The sequence below is a fragment of the Paramacrobiotus metropolitanus genome, unplaced genomic scaffold, assembly GCF_019649055.1.
Source record: "Paramacrobiotus metropolitanus isolate TYO unplaced genomic scaffold, Prichtersi_v1.0 Parri_scaffold0000151, whole genome shotgun sequence".
Lineage (NCBI taxonomy): Eukaryota > Metazoa > Tardigrada > Eutardigrada > Parachela > Macrobiotidae > Paramacrobiotus > Paramacrobiotus metropolitanus.
In genome coordinates, this window is record NW_026570371.1 from 24,540 (window position 1) to 42,263 (window position 17,724).

The 17,724-nt window shown below is 44.7% G+C and overlaps 2 protein-coding genes across 7 annotated transcripts; one reads left to right on the top strand and one right to left on the bottom strand.

Annotated features, from left to right (window-relative positions):
- Positions 1–420: 420 nt before the first annotated feature.
- Positions 421–9,977, top strand: LOC129599631 (uncharacterized). Of its 6 annotated transcripts, none has more exons than XM_055497917.1 (10): positions 421–684; positions 1,219–1,492; positions 1,714–4,362; positions 4,771–5,312; positions 5,538–5,691; positions 5,947–6,351; positions 7,189–7,391; positions 7,604–7,973; positions 8,309–8,745; positions 9,034–9,977. In XM_055497917.1, the coding sequence occupies exons 3-10, from the start codon at positions 1,773–1,775 to the stop codon at positions 9,637–9,639; spliced, it is 5,307 nt and encodes a 1,768-aa protein (XP_055353892.1). In that variant the 5' UTR covers positions 421–684; positions 1,219–1,492; positions 1,714–1,772; the 3' UTR covers positions 9,640–9,977. The 6 variants fall into 6 exon arrangements, with proteins under 6 accessions (XP_055353892.1, XP_055353891.1, XP_055353893.1 ...); XM_055497919.1 differs by having other exon boundaries at positions 430–558; XM_055497916.1 differs by lacking the exon at positions 1,219–1,492.
- Positions 9,978–13,200: 3,223 nt separating this feature from the next.
- On the bottom strand, positions 13,201–17,075 carry LOC129599642 (uncharacterized). Its single transcript, XM_055497932.1, has 2 exons — positions 16,476–17,075; positions 13,201–14,314 (listed from the first exon to the last, which is right to left on the bottom strand). Exons 1-2 carry the CDS (start codon positions 16,654–16,656, stop codon positions 13,452–13,454), a joined length of 1,044 nt encoding a protein of 347 aa, XP_055353907.1. The 5' UTR covers positions 16,657–17,075; the 3' UTR covers positions 13,201–13,451.
- Between the last annotated feature and the right edge of the window lie 649 nt (positions 17,076–17,724).

Below are 17,724 nucleotides of genomic sequence, written 5' to 3' on the forward strand. Positions count from 1 at the left end.
CCAGTGGATCAAAGTACCTGTGGTGCAAGAGAGAAGTCCTAGACAATTTTATGCTACAGTAGAAAGTTGTGTTCTGACTCGCTGCATCCACAATAACACAGTACTCTAGCCACTCCTTTTTAATCCACTTCTGTATCTGTATGGTATTATTATGTATGTGCGGCCTACGAGTATCATATTCATCGGAGTATGTGCTGCACGTTTACGGAGTTTACCGGTTTTTGAAATGGGTAAATATTGACTCATAGTCAGTCAGCGTCAGTGAGTAAATACTGTAGTAAGCAGTGATAACGAGCGATGGAAGCGATTCTGATAAATACTCGTACAGGTATATAAGAAGATAAGAAGCGCGCAATTGCAGATAAGAAGAGAACGTACATGGCGATTTTCGATGGCTTTTCGTGCCTTTGGCATGCGAGTTATTTGACTGGTTGAACAAAGCAGCTTTTGTGTGTAAGAAATTCTTCGTTCGTACCGAAAAATCCCGTTTTGCTTCCTTCCTATTTCACCGTTTTAGTTTGGTGCTTTAACAAGGATTGCGCAGCTGTCGCCTCACGCGTGAGTTGGAATCGATTTCCTGCTTAAATATGTTGGCTTGTTTTATCGACATTGTCAAGTGTACTTGAAATGCTGTTATTAAATAAAATCCCAAAAAAAATCGGATGCCTTTTGAGAGGAGAGAAGGTAAAATATGGTGTGGGTGCCTCCCAGCGAAGCCCGTGTATTGCTTTCGAAAACTTCAAATTACATGACCCAGCTTTTGGTCGAAGTCCATCCACAGTATATAAAATCATCCGCTTTCCTGCCGGATTGCATCCTTTTCTGTTTGAACTAATGAAATGTAATTGCGTTACAGAAACTATTAGATACAAGCTGCACTAAAGGCAGATGCCAGGCAGATGCACTTTTTGTTGGTTGTACACGTACAGTAGTACGTGGAGACTGAGTAAAATTATCTGTTTTCAGAATAATCGTTTACTTTACAGTCCTTACTGGTTAGATATTAATTTTTACCTTATCCTTAACAAAGCTACCTGTATACGGTATTTTACATTGATTCAAAATAAGAAGGGCTGACAGTTGCTTAGACAAGCACTCCCTTTACTTGCTGCCATCACCCGACTGGTGTTTTACGTTGTTGATAAAAATGGTGCTTATGTAGCGCGCCTGATTTAGCCGTATGTGTTGTCGCAACGTCATATCGGGTGCCGAATGCAGGTACAGGTAATCCTTGCCCAAGCTATTGACAGCGCCTGCTATATGGCTGTTGGAGTATAGTTTATACAGCCAAAAGCGCTTGGCGAAAATTCTGGTGGAAGCCCCTCAATGATATAACCTAACTGCACTGTCAAACAACTGAAGCCGAGATGCCAACGGAGGAAAATTTTGCACTCTTCTAATTCAGTTCAAGACAGTTAGCATCTGGCTGGAAAATCAGCGGCGGCAGGATATTATCCTAAGGATATATATTTGCATTCGTACTGAATTAAAAGTGGGTCGGCCTACTTTACAATCGAATTTGTTTCTTACAGCAAGTCGTTGCGAAATTAAAATTATCATTTCGACAGTTGTACTCTGTACAATGGTAGTGTAGGAAGTGATTGCTTTATAACAATGCACTGTAAGAACGAGAATCGCGCGTATGTACTGCTGTACTCTGTACCTGTACCTTTGTAGGCTTTACGCAAAAAACTAATTACCCAGTTTGCACAGATTCGCACCTACTCGGACCGCTGATGATCAGCTCAAAGTCACCCGCTAAGAAAAATTGAATGGATGAGAAAAAAAGACGGCTGATTTGTGAACTACACAAAGGTGGCTACAAATGGCAGCAAATCATCGATCGCGTAGGCATTAGCCGTGCCACAATCCTAAAAGTTATTAAAGCTGAAAAATTATCCCGACGACGCACGAAGCTGAATGAAAGCCTCAGAAAAGAGATTCTAGAGTTAGTTCGCAAAGGAGATCAAAGTACGGCCGAAATAGCGAAGCAGTTCAATATTTGCACGGCCAGCGTGGATCGAATTCGGCTGAAAGCCACCGAATCGCCAGTCACGGAAGAGCAGAGGAAAATGATCCTTCAAATGTTCCATCGCGGCTGCTCAAGGGCGGATATTATACGTGAGGTTAAGGTTGACGGCGATGCAGCATATGCTGTAATTAGAAGTGCTCTGGCCGCGCAGCGGAAACTCTCCGTTAGCCAGTCGCAACAGGAAGAAATTCTGAACTGCTTCGACGAAGGCCGTACTAGGGAGCACATCTTGAAGAAGTTCGGCATCTCCGAAACGACTTTAAAGCGGGTGTTGCAGCAGAAAGGGAAAACGTTCCAAGAACGTTCCCTAAAAAATTATGAGGAGCGACAAGCGTCTGTTCTGAAACTCCGTGCGAAGGGATTAACAATGACGGCCATAGCTAAAAAGCTGAAAATAACCACTGGAGCGGTATTCAATATTCTGCAAAAGAACTGTGACAAAGCAGTGAAAGCACCCATCGTGGCTGATGGGCTCCCTTTGGGCAGGGTTACCCTTGAAATGGATTCGAGTACTGACGCCGGAGAACAGGTCGTCCGGAATCCGCCCATTATCGAGAGAGGCGATACCAACATAGCTGTTGGGTGCCGGAGGTCAGCTCGGGTCACAGCCTTGCAACAAAGAAATCCAGGGTGCAAACGCAAAAGTGTTTACGCAGCACATACTTCCGAATCAGAGGCCTCTGATGCAGAAACCTCTGAAGCAGAAAGCGATGCTTCCGATGCAGTTATATCAGGAGAGGAAACAGAGACTTCTGATGCGGAAATTTCCGAACCAGAAACTGACACTGATGCGGAGGATTCTAATACAGAAACCGAGATTTCCGGTGTGGGAACTTCCGGATTTGAATCAAGTTGTCTTGGTGATGGTCCGACCGCACAGCAACCTGCAGTTATTGATGGCGCTTCCGTTGGATGCGGTTCTACGCACCAGGATGGCGAAGCACACCACGGAAATTCTACAGCTCAACCCAAGCATCACAAGATGAACGAGAAAAACAAGCAGCTGATCTGCGAACTTTACAAAAGCGGCAGTTCATGGAAGGAAATCACAAACCGCGTGGGTATCAACATTATAACACTTCACAAATTTATCAAGGCAGCAAAGTTGCCCAGACGGCGTACCGGGCTGACTGAACTTCAGAAAAATGAGATCACAAAGCTAGCGCGCGAAGGAACCCTCAGTCCCGAAGAAATTGCGAAGCGATTCAGCATTAGCGTCCTGACCGTGGAGAGATACCGCCGAATGACCGTTACTAATGCGCAGAAGAAAAGTATCCTCCAACTGTATCATCGTGGGAGCTCAATAATCGAAATTATGAAAGAGGTTAAGCTGGGTGAAAAAGTCTGTAAGGCTGTAATTTCCCGCATCTCGGTCCAGCGAAAGAAGATCTCTGTTAGCCGGAAAAAGAAAAAAGAAATTCTGAAATGTTTTGAAGAAGGCCTCGGTGGACTGTACATCCAGGAGAAGTTTGGAATCTCAGAGAATACTTTAAATTGGATTTTGCTACAGAATGGGAAATCCCTTAAGGACCGCTGCCGAAACAGCTACCAGCAGAGACGAGCAGATATTCAGAAACTGCGCGCGGAGGGGTTGACAATGAGAGCAATAGCGAAACAGCTGAAGCTGAGCGTTCGTACGATAAGCATCATTCTGAAAAAAAACTGGGAACAAGAAGCGATTGCGCCGGAGGTGCTGTTGAGCAGGAAGTCACCTGCGATGGATTCCAATAATGTCGCGGAAGAAGAAGTCGACCTGACACCGCGAGTTGATGAGGACGGTGGCAGCAACACGGTCCATGGGCACCGGAGGTCAGCTCGGTTAGCCATGCAACAGAGAGTTCCAGGCTCTGAATGTGAACGTTGCTGTAATTCCGATTGTGTACATACCTTCGAGTCTAATCCGGACGAAAGAACTAGCAATGAAATCTCAGAAGAGCCGAGCGTGTGCACTGCCGCTGTAAAAAATTTACCTTCAGCCACAAGTATAAGTCTAGAATCGACCACTACGAACACGCATGGTCTGCAAGATGCAAGAACTTCCGAAGCTCATGCACTTGAATCGACGAGGAGTCTCGATAAAAGTCCAATCGCACAGCCAGCGGCAGTTACCGATATGGCCCTGCCAACCATGACTGTCGATGACGAAAATCAGGACGATACAGCGTCTCAATGCGGAAGTGCATCAATGGTTACACATAGCGGAGATTCTGTGGCTGGCTACATACAACACGGCTCACCAAATTTAGGTTCGTCGGTGTTCGGCAGTGAAACCGCAAGGATGCCGGGATCTGTTGAGGTCAATGAACTGCGTGACATGGGCAGTCAGAATGGTATGGCGTATTTTTATAGTGTTATTTTTACAATAAGTGCATGTAGCTTCATGTAGCCGCACTGCCGCGTTATTATGAAGTACATGTAGCTACATCATATTTTGTACATGTACAGAGTATGTACATGTAGCTGCAGCCTGCATCTTCCTGTAATACCTGCTGAAATTTACTGGTAATCAAGCTAAACAGACAATCTAACAATACGTAGGTTTAAGTTTAATGCGACAACGTTTAAGTTTAACAGTTGTTAGGCATTTTGTTATGTGTAGTGGTTATTGCCAAATAAAAATACGTAAGTCTCCACACTCGCGAGATGTTGATGATAGCACTTGTACAGCGCTTACTTGTTAGCATCTTCAGTCTTAATTTGCAATCACGAAAGCATACAATCTTTCTGCATCTACATAGCCGCTGCTGCACACAGCCACCATGCAGTAGATATAACGGACCCCCATCAGCCGCTGTCGCGCGCTAATGAAGCGCGTAACGTCACACCATCCCCTCTACATAACGTAGCAGACAGTGAGCCGCCCATTGTACCAGTCGGGAACATCGCCTTCACAGAAGAATTCTCACTGGACCCCGCAAGCGGACAGCACAGTACTGCTGCACGCAACGACCATCCTATAAGCACTGTGCATAACCAGCAGCTGCTGGCGCCTATCGAACCTCGTGACAGCTCTCCAGAACGGCAAAATAACGAGCCGCCCATTATGCCAACTAGTAGTGCGCCCAACGCTTTGCCGGACCTGACTGTACAGGAACGAGAAACGGTTACGGATCGGAACAAAAGCCCATACCGAGAACTGCAGTCCATCGTTCTGAAACTTCGCGAACACGGGTGTTCTTATGAAGTGGTTAGGCGGAACATTAAAACCTGCTTCCTTTCCACAGCCACCTCAACGGGAGATGCAGAAATGCCGGGCACCAGCCGTGAAGACCTCCCTCAGGTTAGCCGCATGTTTGGCGTGCACATCGCGGTTGCCATGGCTTGAAAAATATATCAAATTAATCTTACTTTATTATTAGTTGACTGCACCGCAAAACTTTCGCGGGAAGGTTACGTAAATTCGGAACGCAGAATACTCTAGCGCTTAACGATTTCGTATTTGAAATTCCTTACGCTATACGCAATCTCGTACACTTGCATTTACGACAATATGTTTCATTATTAGGATCGGCCTTCACCCGCTATACATGGCCCCGAAACATTCATTCCAACGACAAACGCATTACGCCCGGCTGAAACTGCTGATGTTGCTGATACCGTTCTGCGTGGATCGGTAATTCGGCACACTGACAGCTGCTGCGCTAGCGAACGCCATAGAGGTGCAGAAAAATTGAACTGACGTCGAATTGGCTTTTACTGGTTTACAGATACATTTCACAATAATGCTTGAATGTATAGTAAACAAATTCATTCCGTTTTCTTTAAATGTGGCTCGCGTGCAAGTAACCCAGTTTTCAGTTCTATGCACAAGGCAGAAATTTATACGTAACTTACTCGCTTCCAGAAGCTTAACTCTATCGTAGATGTTTTTTGTGATAGAGTCACTGGATTCAAAATATGTTTGCAAATTTCAGAAAGGAGCAGCCATGATCTTCCTGAAGTCAGCAGTCACGGCGAGCAGCAACGCAATTCCTGTGATGATGTTTCTAGAAGAAAACAAGACCTAACCAATGCAGGCAAGATCGCGGGGATAACGGAGAGACGTGTCCGCAGAATCGTCAGATCCGGCCCACGACGCCAGCTGTGTAATCCTCCAACAGCATTTTGTGTTTTGGCATCTAAGCGTGCCAAGCCTTCCCAACGTCCGAACGGCCCAGCATCTGAAGACAGACGCGCAACCACATCGATACACCACGGAGATTCTATGGCTGAACATACTCCACCCGGCTCTCCAAATTTATGTCCGCCGGTGTGTCGCAGTGAGAAAGAAGGAGCACCGGGACCTCCTGAGCTAAATGAAGACACCAGTAGCCTGAGCGGTATGTTATATTTTGATATTACGGGCCATAGCTGCACAGTACACGAATATAGGGGGAAAAATGAGTCTAGCCGAACAAGTCCCTTGTACTTCTGATGTCAGCCGGCTGGTGTTTTGCGTTGTGGCTATACATGGTGCTGATGTACCAAGCCTGATTTAGCCGCATGTACTGCCGTAACGTCACATTCCAGGCGGGTGACGGCAGCAGTACAGGGAACCGGGCCGAGTAGACTTGTTTGTCCCCCTATAGACACTCTGTGAGGTACACACCTATTGATTAGACTGCACTGCTGCACCGTGCTGCTACCAACTAACGTTTTACGAAAGTGTATTCGTGTGAATACCAAAAGACTATTGTTGTCCACAGGCAAGTCTGTTGTGTTAGTTTCATCAATAATTCTATGTTGGGATAAGCATAACCTGTAGTGTATGTTAAGTACTCGTACAAAGGTTGTACGAGTATCTCGTGAAATGGATAATGACCTATGGCTAATGTGCCGTAGCAACGGTATTGTTGTTGTCCGTTATTGTTGCCATGTCTAGTGTTTAGTTGGTTGTTTGCTGCTGTCCCGAGCGGACATAATAAAAGATTATGCCGTTCGTTCAATACATGACATAACCATTTATTTCTTATCCGCATGGTATGTGTGCATTTTAATGAATTCGACCTTATAAAGGTGTAGCTGTGGAATTCTTTAACGTTTACTTGTTATTATAACAGAACAGACATTTTCTGCATACATTCAGTAGTGATGTTTCGCCGTATATTGAATACTCGGCAGTGGTTTATTTGAATAGGCCATTTGCCTTTTGCCTAATGTTTTTCGCCTTATTTTAGTCTCTACTGTGTACAGTCACCAAATCCTGAGCGTCAGCACAATGGATCAGCGGCCGCAACCGGACGATAGCGAAGCCTGTAGCAGAGCTCCAGAATGTCAGCATAACATGGCAAACAGTGAACCGCCCGTTGAATCCGCCAGCAACGACGCCGTTGAGCAGGATATACACAGCAGGGAATCACCGGTGACCTTCCCGCTGCCTGTTAGTTAGTTCAAGTGTGCCGACTACTTGTACGATTGCTTGTTAGCTACTTTAAGGCTGCAAAATCAATATCTTCAACCAGGAATAAGACACAGCGAAGACGTTTATTCAGCTGTTATTGGCCACCTCATTTGCTGCTAAGAATGTTGGGCCAAACGCAATAATTGTGTGGCAGTCTTGCCGTTATTTTGAAATATTCTTCATGTTCATAGACTCAACCTTCCACTGCAATACTTGAGGATGATATATGCGTGACTCCGGTTCCTGTATTACATGTATGTCGGTTGGAAGCTGAAGGCGCTGGTAATATCGAGCAGCGATCGGAAGCAGCCGTTGATCACACCAATACGGGGCCGCTTCTATATTCGCCCCAACTTGAGCGGATGCCACCTGAGGACCGACAACAACCGCATGTAACTTTAGAGAAGGCGGATTCACTCAACCGTGAAAGCAGGAATGGTGACGCAAGTTCATTACCAAATGACAACTGCGCTGTCGAAGATCATCCTCCACACTCTGGTAATGGATCAGCAGAAAAAATCACAAACAGCGACGACTGCCGCGCCACTGAGAGCCAGAAACGTGTGTATTTTGTATGCTGTAATGTTACCTGCACTTGTCCATTAATTTATTTTGCAGTGCGAGCTTACGTACGCTGTTTGAGCCATTCACAATTCTATAAAACAGTATACGGCTTACGATACAACACATGGACTGGGAGCCATGTGTGTGATCTGTCAGATCCGGTCCGGATCTGACAGAGGTGCAAGTCGACCGAACGGATTCATTAAAATAATGACGTAAACTGCAAATTTGTTGAATAAAATTTGTCATGATGTAACCAATTTAAATTGACGATCTCAGCGTGGCCTACGATTATATAATGGAATTTTATATGACGAGCAATTATTTTACAGAAGTTACGGCTTCAGTGTGTGGGGATAATCGTTGGCGTTCACTCGATGATTATTTCGGCATGCGACACTGTCAACAAAACTCTGCGCTTGAGGAAGATTCCGTGGCAACGAAAGTACCGGAAAACATTTTGCGTGGCACAGACACAGAACCCAGGGAGTCTGCGAATACAGCTACCCATATTCCAAACATATCCGCAGCCGCAGACAACACCGCTTTACAATCGCAGAAGACTACGAACAGGGAAAGCAGTCAATATCGAGAAAAGCAGTTCATCGTTCTAGAATTGCACCAAGAGGGATGTTCGTCTGATGCAATGCAACAGCCCCACGATGTTTGCTTCGTGCCCGGTGCAGCATCCATGCAAGATGGCGGTAGAGTTGTCGAAGGCCAAGACAACAGCGACGATGAAGCATTCGCAACCGGTCAACTCAGTAATGTAAGTGCGGTGCCAAACTATATCTTTGTTGATTTTTTGAGGTTAATTCGTACTTGCACGAATACTAGTTACAGTACCACTCAAAAGCGATGTATCCTTTATACAAATTACAATTGTTAGCGATTAAAGTCGTCTTCAGTTAACAAAATGTAGGGGTGTCAATATAAAGAGTTGCTTTGGCGGTTTATAAGTTGCACAGTTCATAATGCCGTTAAGCCTTATGAATTGTATAAAATTGTATACCATAAATTTTAACTTTATTTTGAAAATACTTCCTATGTTACGTAGACTCAACCTTCGACTGCATTTCCTAACCATGAAACATGCGTTACGCCGGTATTCACATTATGGCCGATCGAAACGGAAGATGCTTTGGATAACGGGCAGCAGCGGTCGGATACAGTCGCAGATCCAACTTTTGTGGCCCCGATCGTAGAACCGCCTCGACCTGAGTGCTTGCCAAGTCATCTCCAACAGCCGGATCATTCGTCCGAGCCTATCCCAGAAGTCGGCGTAGATGTGGGAACTGACACAGCACAATTTCACTCCAGCCACAGTACAGTGCACCCAACTTCCAGTGAATCGCCAATCCGATGCGCGGGAACGGCTCCCGAGATGCTGTCACTTCAGCCAGAAAATTCCACCACGAGCAGTGTCCGCGCAAGATATCAGTGTCAGATTTGTCGCTTATCCTGCGAGGAAGAGGACGCATTTCTGTCCCATCTTGCAAACAGGGAGCATGAGCAGCTTTGTGCAACCGGGGTTTTTCTATATTGTATAGGATGTAAGTTCAAAACCCGGAAACCGGCAACGATGGGCAAGCATATTGTCAAGTACCAATCGCAAAGTACTTTGCAAATCAGTGATATGCATTCTGTTAAAGCTATCCATTGACTAATGTCAAGCGAATCATGTTTCGGGCACTACAACTGTGACGCATCAGGCACGGATTCATCTTAACAGTGACATTACGCACACCACTGATTGCGGACCTGGGGTTCAAGACGTAGTGCTTGTTGTTTGTCCAGTTAATTACTAGTATTATTATTATTGATTATTATCACTTATGGGTTCCACAATTGTAGATAAAATAATATATGCAGCCAGCGGATTGCGGTGTATTTTTGAATAAACACATTAATTGTACACTAAAGTGTCTTTTGTGACAGTTTTGTCAGTTAAAGGAGACCGTTACCATTTCCTGCAGTACAGTCTGTATTATGCGCCTCTGGCTTTTGTCACATAAAACAAAAAATAAAATTCTTAAAAATTATTTAAACGAGTGTGTGCGTTTGATACATTTGTGAGCATGTCAACGTATCAGATCTCTGTGTACTGTACACCCTGCACTTGGAGAAATTTTGTACAGTATGAGCAGTACGGCATTCAGTAGACAGGCGAAAGTAAAGCCGATTGCGTTAAGGGATTTGGCCCGGTACATAGCGCTAAAATCGTGTACATTGACGGGAATATTCGCTTTCGCGCACTTTCAAACACTTTTTTGGGTTGCTTTTTGACATTGTGTAGCCAAATTATTGGTGTACATAGGCGTGAAATCCGTTTTCGCGCGCAACATCCGATTGCTGAGTTATGAGGATAACAAAATTCCAAAAAGTTTAAATGCATTCAAGTGTACCAAAAGTCTCATTATGGACCGATCCCTTTCAAATTTTGCGCGTGAATGCACATAACCATGAAGATCGTTTTGACACGAATCCACTGCTCTAGCATGTTTTTCAAATTTTAAAATGAATTTCAAAAATTTTAAAATTCATTTTAAAATTTAAAAAAAATCGTGGAAGTCTGGATCCGTGTCAAAACGATCTTCATGGTTATTGTGCATTTACGCGCAAAATTTGAAAGGGATCGGTCCATAATGAGACTTTGGGTACACTTGAATGCATTTAAACTTTTTGGAATTTTCTTACCCTCATAACTCGCAACCGGATGTTGCGCGCGCAAACGGTTTTCTCATCTAGGTATACAATTCTTCTGGCTACAAAATACCATAAAGCAATGCTGAAAAGTGTTTGGGAGCGCGCAACAGCGAAAGTTCCCCTGAATGTACACGAATTTGATGCTATGTACCGGGCCAAATCCCTTAAGCCATTAGCCAGCAGTCTGCATGCACATTTGCAAGCCGTGTATGTGAGCAGTGAACGCTGTCGCACAATGTACGCGTGGCTGCACAGCTGAAACTTTCTCCGAGTGCAGGGTCAGGGTGACAGTACAGTATATGATAATTGTCAATCGACTTTTGCCGAAAAAATTAATTTTCAAATTACACTGCGGTAGAATTCAATCTTTCTACGAAAAACAATTTTTAAATAAAATTAACCTAAACACACTCGTTCCAAATCGTCCGGTTAAGCGAAAGGTCACAAATGCTGTTGGCGAAAATTATCTTTCAATTTGCATGATAATAGCTCTTTTACGCAAACCGACCTTCCATTCCCATCGCACTGCGTTGGCTAATGGCAAGTTCTGCTCGAACTACAATTTTCTTCAAACCGAATTCAATGTGGCTAAAAACATTTTGTAACAAAAATACTGTAGTTGAACTCTTTTTTCGATTTGTAAAGGTTGCCAAAACTGCCAAACTGACAAAAATTAATTTAACCGGCGCGGCATAGCTTCCGCGGTTATTACCTTTGCCAATTTATCAATATTAACATATTGGGAGGAGTGTATTACAGATCCCAGAAGAGCGCTGCACCATCCTTGGGTTTGGTCATTATGCCAATATTAAAAAATCGACAACGAGTTACGTACCTTAATTTTTTCTTACGCGGTGGGACACTGATCCCACGCAAAACGGTTTTGTCAATATTGACAGAGTATTTCTAAGTCAGCGCGTTACAACGCACGCCTTGCGACGCTGGTCGCCGTTAAGCCTCAATAAAACAATCTTGCTGAAATACTCCCCAAGCCTCAGAACACTTGAGTCACGTGAGAATATTGTTGTTGTAACCTGTAGACGGAAGAAGAAAATGCCCACGAGCCTCGACGACGTCAAAATGGGGCAGCTACCAGGCTGTTTCCAAAGCTATACTCTTGCTATTACTGTCCGTGTTGATGCCCGTCACAGGAACGTCGGCGCTTGACGCAGGTGCAGCTGACTCAGACTCAACAAATAAATCTAGGGACATTTATGCACGTTTAATCTGGGAAATATTCGTGTGTAACCGGCAAATTTTAGACACCCGCAATTCTGACTCCATAGTTCTATTTGTAAATAAGGGCCAAGAAGCAGATCATGTTAACCGTTTTAAGATATGAGCGTTTGCTAGCTTTTGCAAGCTTATGCTATGCAAGATACGAGCCCGTGTTGCACTATTCACTTATGTACTGTACTGAACAGTACTTGAACCAACTTACCTTACTTCCAACACTTCTGCAGATGCTTTGATTACAATCAACTTAAATGTGCACTGCACACTTTACAGTTTTTATATAAATTTTTATTTTACAATACTCAAGACCAATAATTTGGAAACATTTTTCTGAACCCGACGTTATAAAAAACAGAATTCAGGGTTTGAAATGTCTAAAAAATATGGCTTTAGTGGACCAAGCTTGCTTAAACCTATCGCACAGCCTCAACCGATTACGAAATTTCACGGCCTAATCAAACAGAACATTTCGTCAAATTAGCCGATGCTGGTGCTGTTCCCAAGACAGAGGCCGCATTCCCGCGTTGGATTTCAACGCTGATCTGCTGCATGGCGCAATATTCCGTCGCCGGTACCTCGCCTGCTTCCTCTCGTATCATCTTCCCGACTGCGGTGACCAAGCGAGAAGCCTCCGGTCCGAATGTTTCGACGTCTACTGCACGGAACATGTAATCATGGGTGATTTCCCGATAGTTTTCTGTTCTGCGCGTGTCGCGGCACCTGCTTGCTTCCATGTTGCTGCGATGTGTACCAAAGCTACCGTGCACACCCATGTGGCGTCCCAGGTCAACATTTTTCCTCTTTCCTACGGGACCAGCGTTACTCCATCTGGGCGTTTGCCGTTGGTTCGGCATATATTAGTTGGTTCCAGTTCCGTTTTTATGCCGAGTCACCGGCTGAAGCGAAGGCCTGCTTCAAAGTGACATTACTACAGCTGTGTCTGGGCTTCCGGCCCCGGCTATTTTTGCAGCTGAGGCCATGGTATCCTCGCGCGTCGACCCATTCGCCGCAGTTGCAACGATGGAAAGTGGTGATCGTTAGCTACGGTAGATTCCACTAGATCTGTTCGGTAGTTGCCGACCGCTATAGGCTCATTGCCATATGTATTTTATTTTATTTAAAAACTCTAATGGCCTTCCGAAGCCAAATCCGAAAAGGAGCCAAATCCATTATATATATAAGTACTTTAATTAACTGCCGAGCGCGAATGCCGAGATTCATGTAAATATGTACTGTATATAAAATTACTTCTGTGAATGTGAACTGATAAGTGATAACAAACCTTAGTCTTTGCATGTACTTAATCAATCTTCACAGAATAAACTATTCATAAAAGTTGAGAATTTTTGACAGGATGCCTCAAGTTGTTTTTGGTCGCATCAGGAAATTTTTCAACGTGATTGCCACGGGCACACTGTAAATTATTCTCCGCAAAAAACCGGTACAAACAAGCCCCGCAAATGCAAAATCACAGACTACAACTAAAAAAAGGACAAAAAACAAATGTGCGGAGGACCCAAGCTAAAACATCAATCAAAAACTAGCGCGCGCAATCAGCGGAGCTCCGGACCGGGAACGCGTCATACTGCCAGCCGTGGGAGTGCGGCCGTTCTCCTGCCCGCGCGCCGGCACCCGTTCGCGGGAGGCGCTGCGACTACGTGACTGCCGCATGCTCCGACACAGATCAATCCCTTCCCAGGCGTCTTCGTAGGACGGAGGTGGCGGCAGCACCGGAATCATCCCACTTCCGCCGCTCGTGGCGTAAAACGCCCGATTTCGATTACTGGAAGTCGGGGCGTTACGCAGCGGCACCGGGGGCTGGACCAACGAAGATTGCGAGTACGAGCGGACCCTCCGTCCCGTCTCCCCACCGCCGCGTTGGGAACCCAGCGTGGAGCTCGGGTAGTCGATAAAGCTGCGGATGCGCCGCAGGGAGGAGTTATTGGAGCGACTCCCGTACTTCCCGTACCGGAAACGGATGCTCCCGGTCAAACTGGCGGCGATGGTGCTGACCACCAGCTGGACCACACCCAAAGCGACGAGGACCCCGGTGAGGGGCTGGTACAGGTAGATGTCGGCGTGGCGGAGGATGAACTGCGGGGTATAGAAGAAAGGTCGCTGGCCCAGCCACAGGAGGTGGACAATGTTGAGGGCAAAGAGGGCGCCGGCGGCCAGGGCGCTGAGGACGTTGAGGACAATGTAGGCGGTGGGGAGTGCGGTGCGCCAGCGGTTGTGCTTGCTGTCCTGACTGAGATCGGGCAGGTGGAGGAAGTGCGATTTGCGCAGCCGGAGCCCGGTGACCCCCGTGGCCAGGAAGAGCAGGCCTGCCCAGACGCCGAAGGACAGGAGGAAGTGGCGCATTTCCGGTTGGAGGTGCAGCAGAATGATACCAGTAACTAAATAAAAATAAGCCGTGAGTGAATTGGCGCCTGTACAACTGTGAGCCTATCGCCATAATATAAATCGTGCAGATTCCGTGATTTCGTTTTATTTTATCTTTCTATTTTAACTTCAAGGTACTGTAATAATAAGTGTCATTAGATTTTATTTATGTACTAGTACATTGACTCCGCTAAAAAGAAGCGCAGAAATACTGTAATCTGTTCGCAAATTGTGGGTTTATTTGCATACATACTCACATAATGTGTGTACGAGTACGCTTAAACTGGCTTTAATTACTGTAGCCGCTAGATGAAGTTAGACCACAGAGTCTGGTGTACGGAAAAATGCAAGCCCGATATACGGACTTTGCTCCATGCAAAAATGTTTTTGATTTTCCTCTGCTGGTACCAACATTTGACATGTTTTACTGTTCTTTGCTATTTTTTAATTCTTTGCAACGAAAGATATTTCTTTTAAGAGCACAATGACACAGCTCTGACAGTTTGCTATTTATAAATCTGATTTGTTGTGGTTTCTGGGGTGCCCCTGGCAGGGGCAGCACAATACTAAATGCAATGAAAAGTGTGCGCCGCCCGGTGGGAGGAAGGCTCGTGCTCAATGCCTGATGAGTGGAAGGCAGCGCCCGGATCTAACAGTGGTCTCACTTCATCTAGCGGCTACAGTACTGCATGTAGGAAACTGAAGACGAAGAAATTGTACGTAACACGATGTTGAAATTTAAACAATAAAAAAATTTATTAACGAACAATTAACCGTGAAAGCGCATTAAACTGGTGCGATTTATCTGTACCGACAGTACCGTATACGATATATATGATTTTTTACGTAATATTTATACTTCTACGTATAACAGTACGATTTCTACTTTTATGAAACTAGTACGGTATTTATTTACGATATTTATTTACTTTAAACTAGTGCGATAAATAGTACGACACGATTTAATGTCTATTATTAATGTTTTATTGTCTAAATTTTGGCTGTCAAGTTTTGTAGTGTACCAGCGCTCGCAACCGCAGTATACTTAAGAAGTAGTGTACTTGGGTGGCTGTTGCGTATTAGAGACAACATAGTATTTATTTATTATTTATTATTACCTAGTTTTAATAATAATAATTAAAGGCAGTAACATGGGGATCGTACTCGGTAAAATCGGTGTCAACTGGCAAGTAAAAATCTGTTTTCCTTATAGCTGCGGTGTTTATTATGGTACCAACAAGGTACATGACAGTCATGGCCAAGAGCAGATTTTTCATCCCGGAAACTAGTCATCGTTTTGGTAGCACTTGTAGGGTTAACCAAGCATTTATAATACCGCTTGTGTAATTGTATTTTAATGATTTTGCCGGTAAGCAGCTTAATCACCACAGCCACTACTATACTGCCGACAACCTGCGCAAAGCGATGACCGGCTGAAGTGTCTAATGTCTATATATAGTTATCAACCAGGGCTACATTCTCCGAAAATTCTAAACGGTTTATCAATATTATGAGTCAAACATAACAGGCATATAGAATTTATCACGCAAGCGTCGTCGATTAACGAATAAATGCAAAACCAATGCATCGGACCTTTAATAAGACTTAGTATCATGTCACAAGTACAAACTTAGTACTAGAAAACGTTGCTAAATGCTAAATGCTAAACCAATGCTAAATGCTAACCGTTATTATTAAACGCGGTGACAAGGGATAATTTCGATCAATTTAATTACCTTTTTTAAATAGATTAATCTGTTTTTTTTAAGGAGTGTTCACTCGTACGCGCTCTTGATTACCGCATTCTACTTTACCGGATAAGTGTACGAGTACTTTTCGATTTAAGATTTTAAGCGTATCGATCCAGGTTTAGTGAAATGTGTCAAAGAGGCGCCGCCACCCGCGGGCGGAAGGCGGTACATGCTCTTTCTTTTAAACCGTATTCGGGTAAACTGTCGAAATTTGCAAATTGATAAAATCGCAATCAATGACAAACGCTGAACTCTATATCTGCTCCAGACATGCTACATAAAATACTGCTTTTAAAGGAAACATACGTGTAATTTATTTTATATAATGACCAGTTGACCACCAAAAAATGCATAGACTGTAAAAATGCTGCTTGCAAAATCGGTGGAAAATATATAAAACAAAACATTGTAAATTTGCACTTACAAATTCCTTGTGTTATCAGGCTGGCGCAGCCCAGCGCGATCTGCAGACCCGACAGAACACGGATTGTCGTCAAAACACCCCAACTGGAGCTGCTCACCCCCGCACTGAGACCAGCATGGTCATACTGGCGAAATTCGCGCGATGCCGACAATGTCGTCATTGTGACCGGAATTTCAATCATCAAAATCGCAACGACCGTTGTTCACTCGGTGGCGTCTTTAAGGAATGCAAATTTTTACAAAAGTTCATTACGCTAAAAAGCGCTAACGTGACATGACAGAAGGAAAAACTGCAACTACACTGTCAGGTTTACGGGGAAACATGGCGTCGACGGAAATTTTTCTCAACAGCTCCGCACTTGATCCGTCACGCGTAAATGCAAACTGCACGCGGGTGAGAGAGATAAACTAATCAACGATTGGTGTATAACGACCATCTTTGGCCCGTGTACACTGCAGGCGATTCTCGCATATATGCATTGAGCAGAAGAGAGAGAGTGAGATGTCGATGTAGTGAAAAACATCAACAAAATGGGGGATATTGTTCGACCTAGTTGAGGCTGCGCGACGCGGTATGGTGTGCGCATGGCTGCGGATATTGATCATATTCCTTTAGTATCGAGTGCCGGCGAGCGACAAGGTTAACCTCGCACTCACCTGGGCACTGTGTCCATACAACTGTCGTACCGGCGCCGGATGCAGTGGTAGAATCTATGAGTAGCGTATGGAGGAACCGGTTTAATTCACCTCGTACACGGTGCTATACGGCTAGTACAGGTGCCAGAATCCTTCGGTAGTGAGTGATACATAAACATGCTTAATCCGCTTCGTACATTTGTAGGATCCACTGCAAACCGGATTTTTGCTGTCCTTCCTGTGCAGCATTACACCGTACATACGCACAATACTACAGTACGTAGTGCAGTCATTTAATACCGTACATATTAGTACAGTACTATTAGTAAACCTGCGATTCATTCTGTCGATGTTCAATGCTGTTTGTACGAGTACAAGAGTTACTGTAGTGAACCGGTTTTAGTTGGTATGGTACACTTGTACAGCTACGCTCCAGTGGCCGTCAAGACGGGTCGATCAATTCCCCGCGCTGATGGATACAAGCGGATGGGCAGTGTGGGGGCCATCCGACACTCCGCAGCACTGGCATTGGCACTCATCCGACTGGATATGGCTTAAGCCATGTTCCCGCTGTGTTCATGCGCTAAGCGGTCCAGCCGGCACTTACAGTGTGT

Coding starts and splice junctions, on each gene's coding strand:
- LOC129599642 (XM_055497932.1), bottom strand. CDS start 16,656: ATGATTGAAATTCCGGTCACAATGACGACATTGTCGGCATCGCGCGAA. Junction 14,315..16,475: donor CCTGATAACACAAGGAATTT/GTAAGTGCAAAT, acceptor ATTTTTATTTAG/TTACTGGTATCATTCTGCTG.
- LOC129599631 (XM_055497917.1), top strand. CDS start 1,773: ATGGATGAGAAAAAAAGACGGCTGATTTGTGAACTACACAAAGGTGGC. Junction 6,352..7,188: donor AGACACCAGTAGCCTGAGCG/GTATGTTATATT, acceptor GCCTTATTTTAG/TCTCTACTGTGTACAGTCAC. Junction 8,746..9,033: donor CAACCGGTCAACTCAGTAAT/GTAAGTGCGGTG, acceptor TATGTTACGTAG/ACTCAACCTTCGACTGCATT.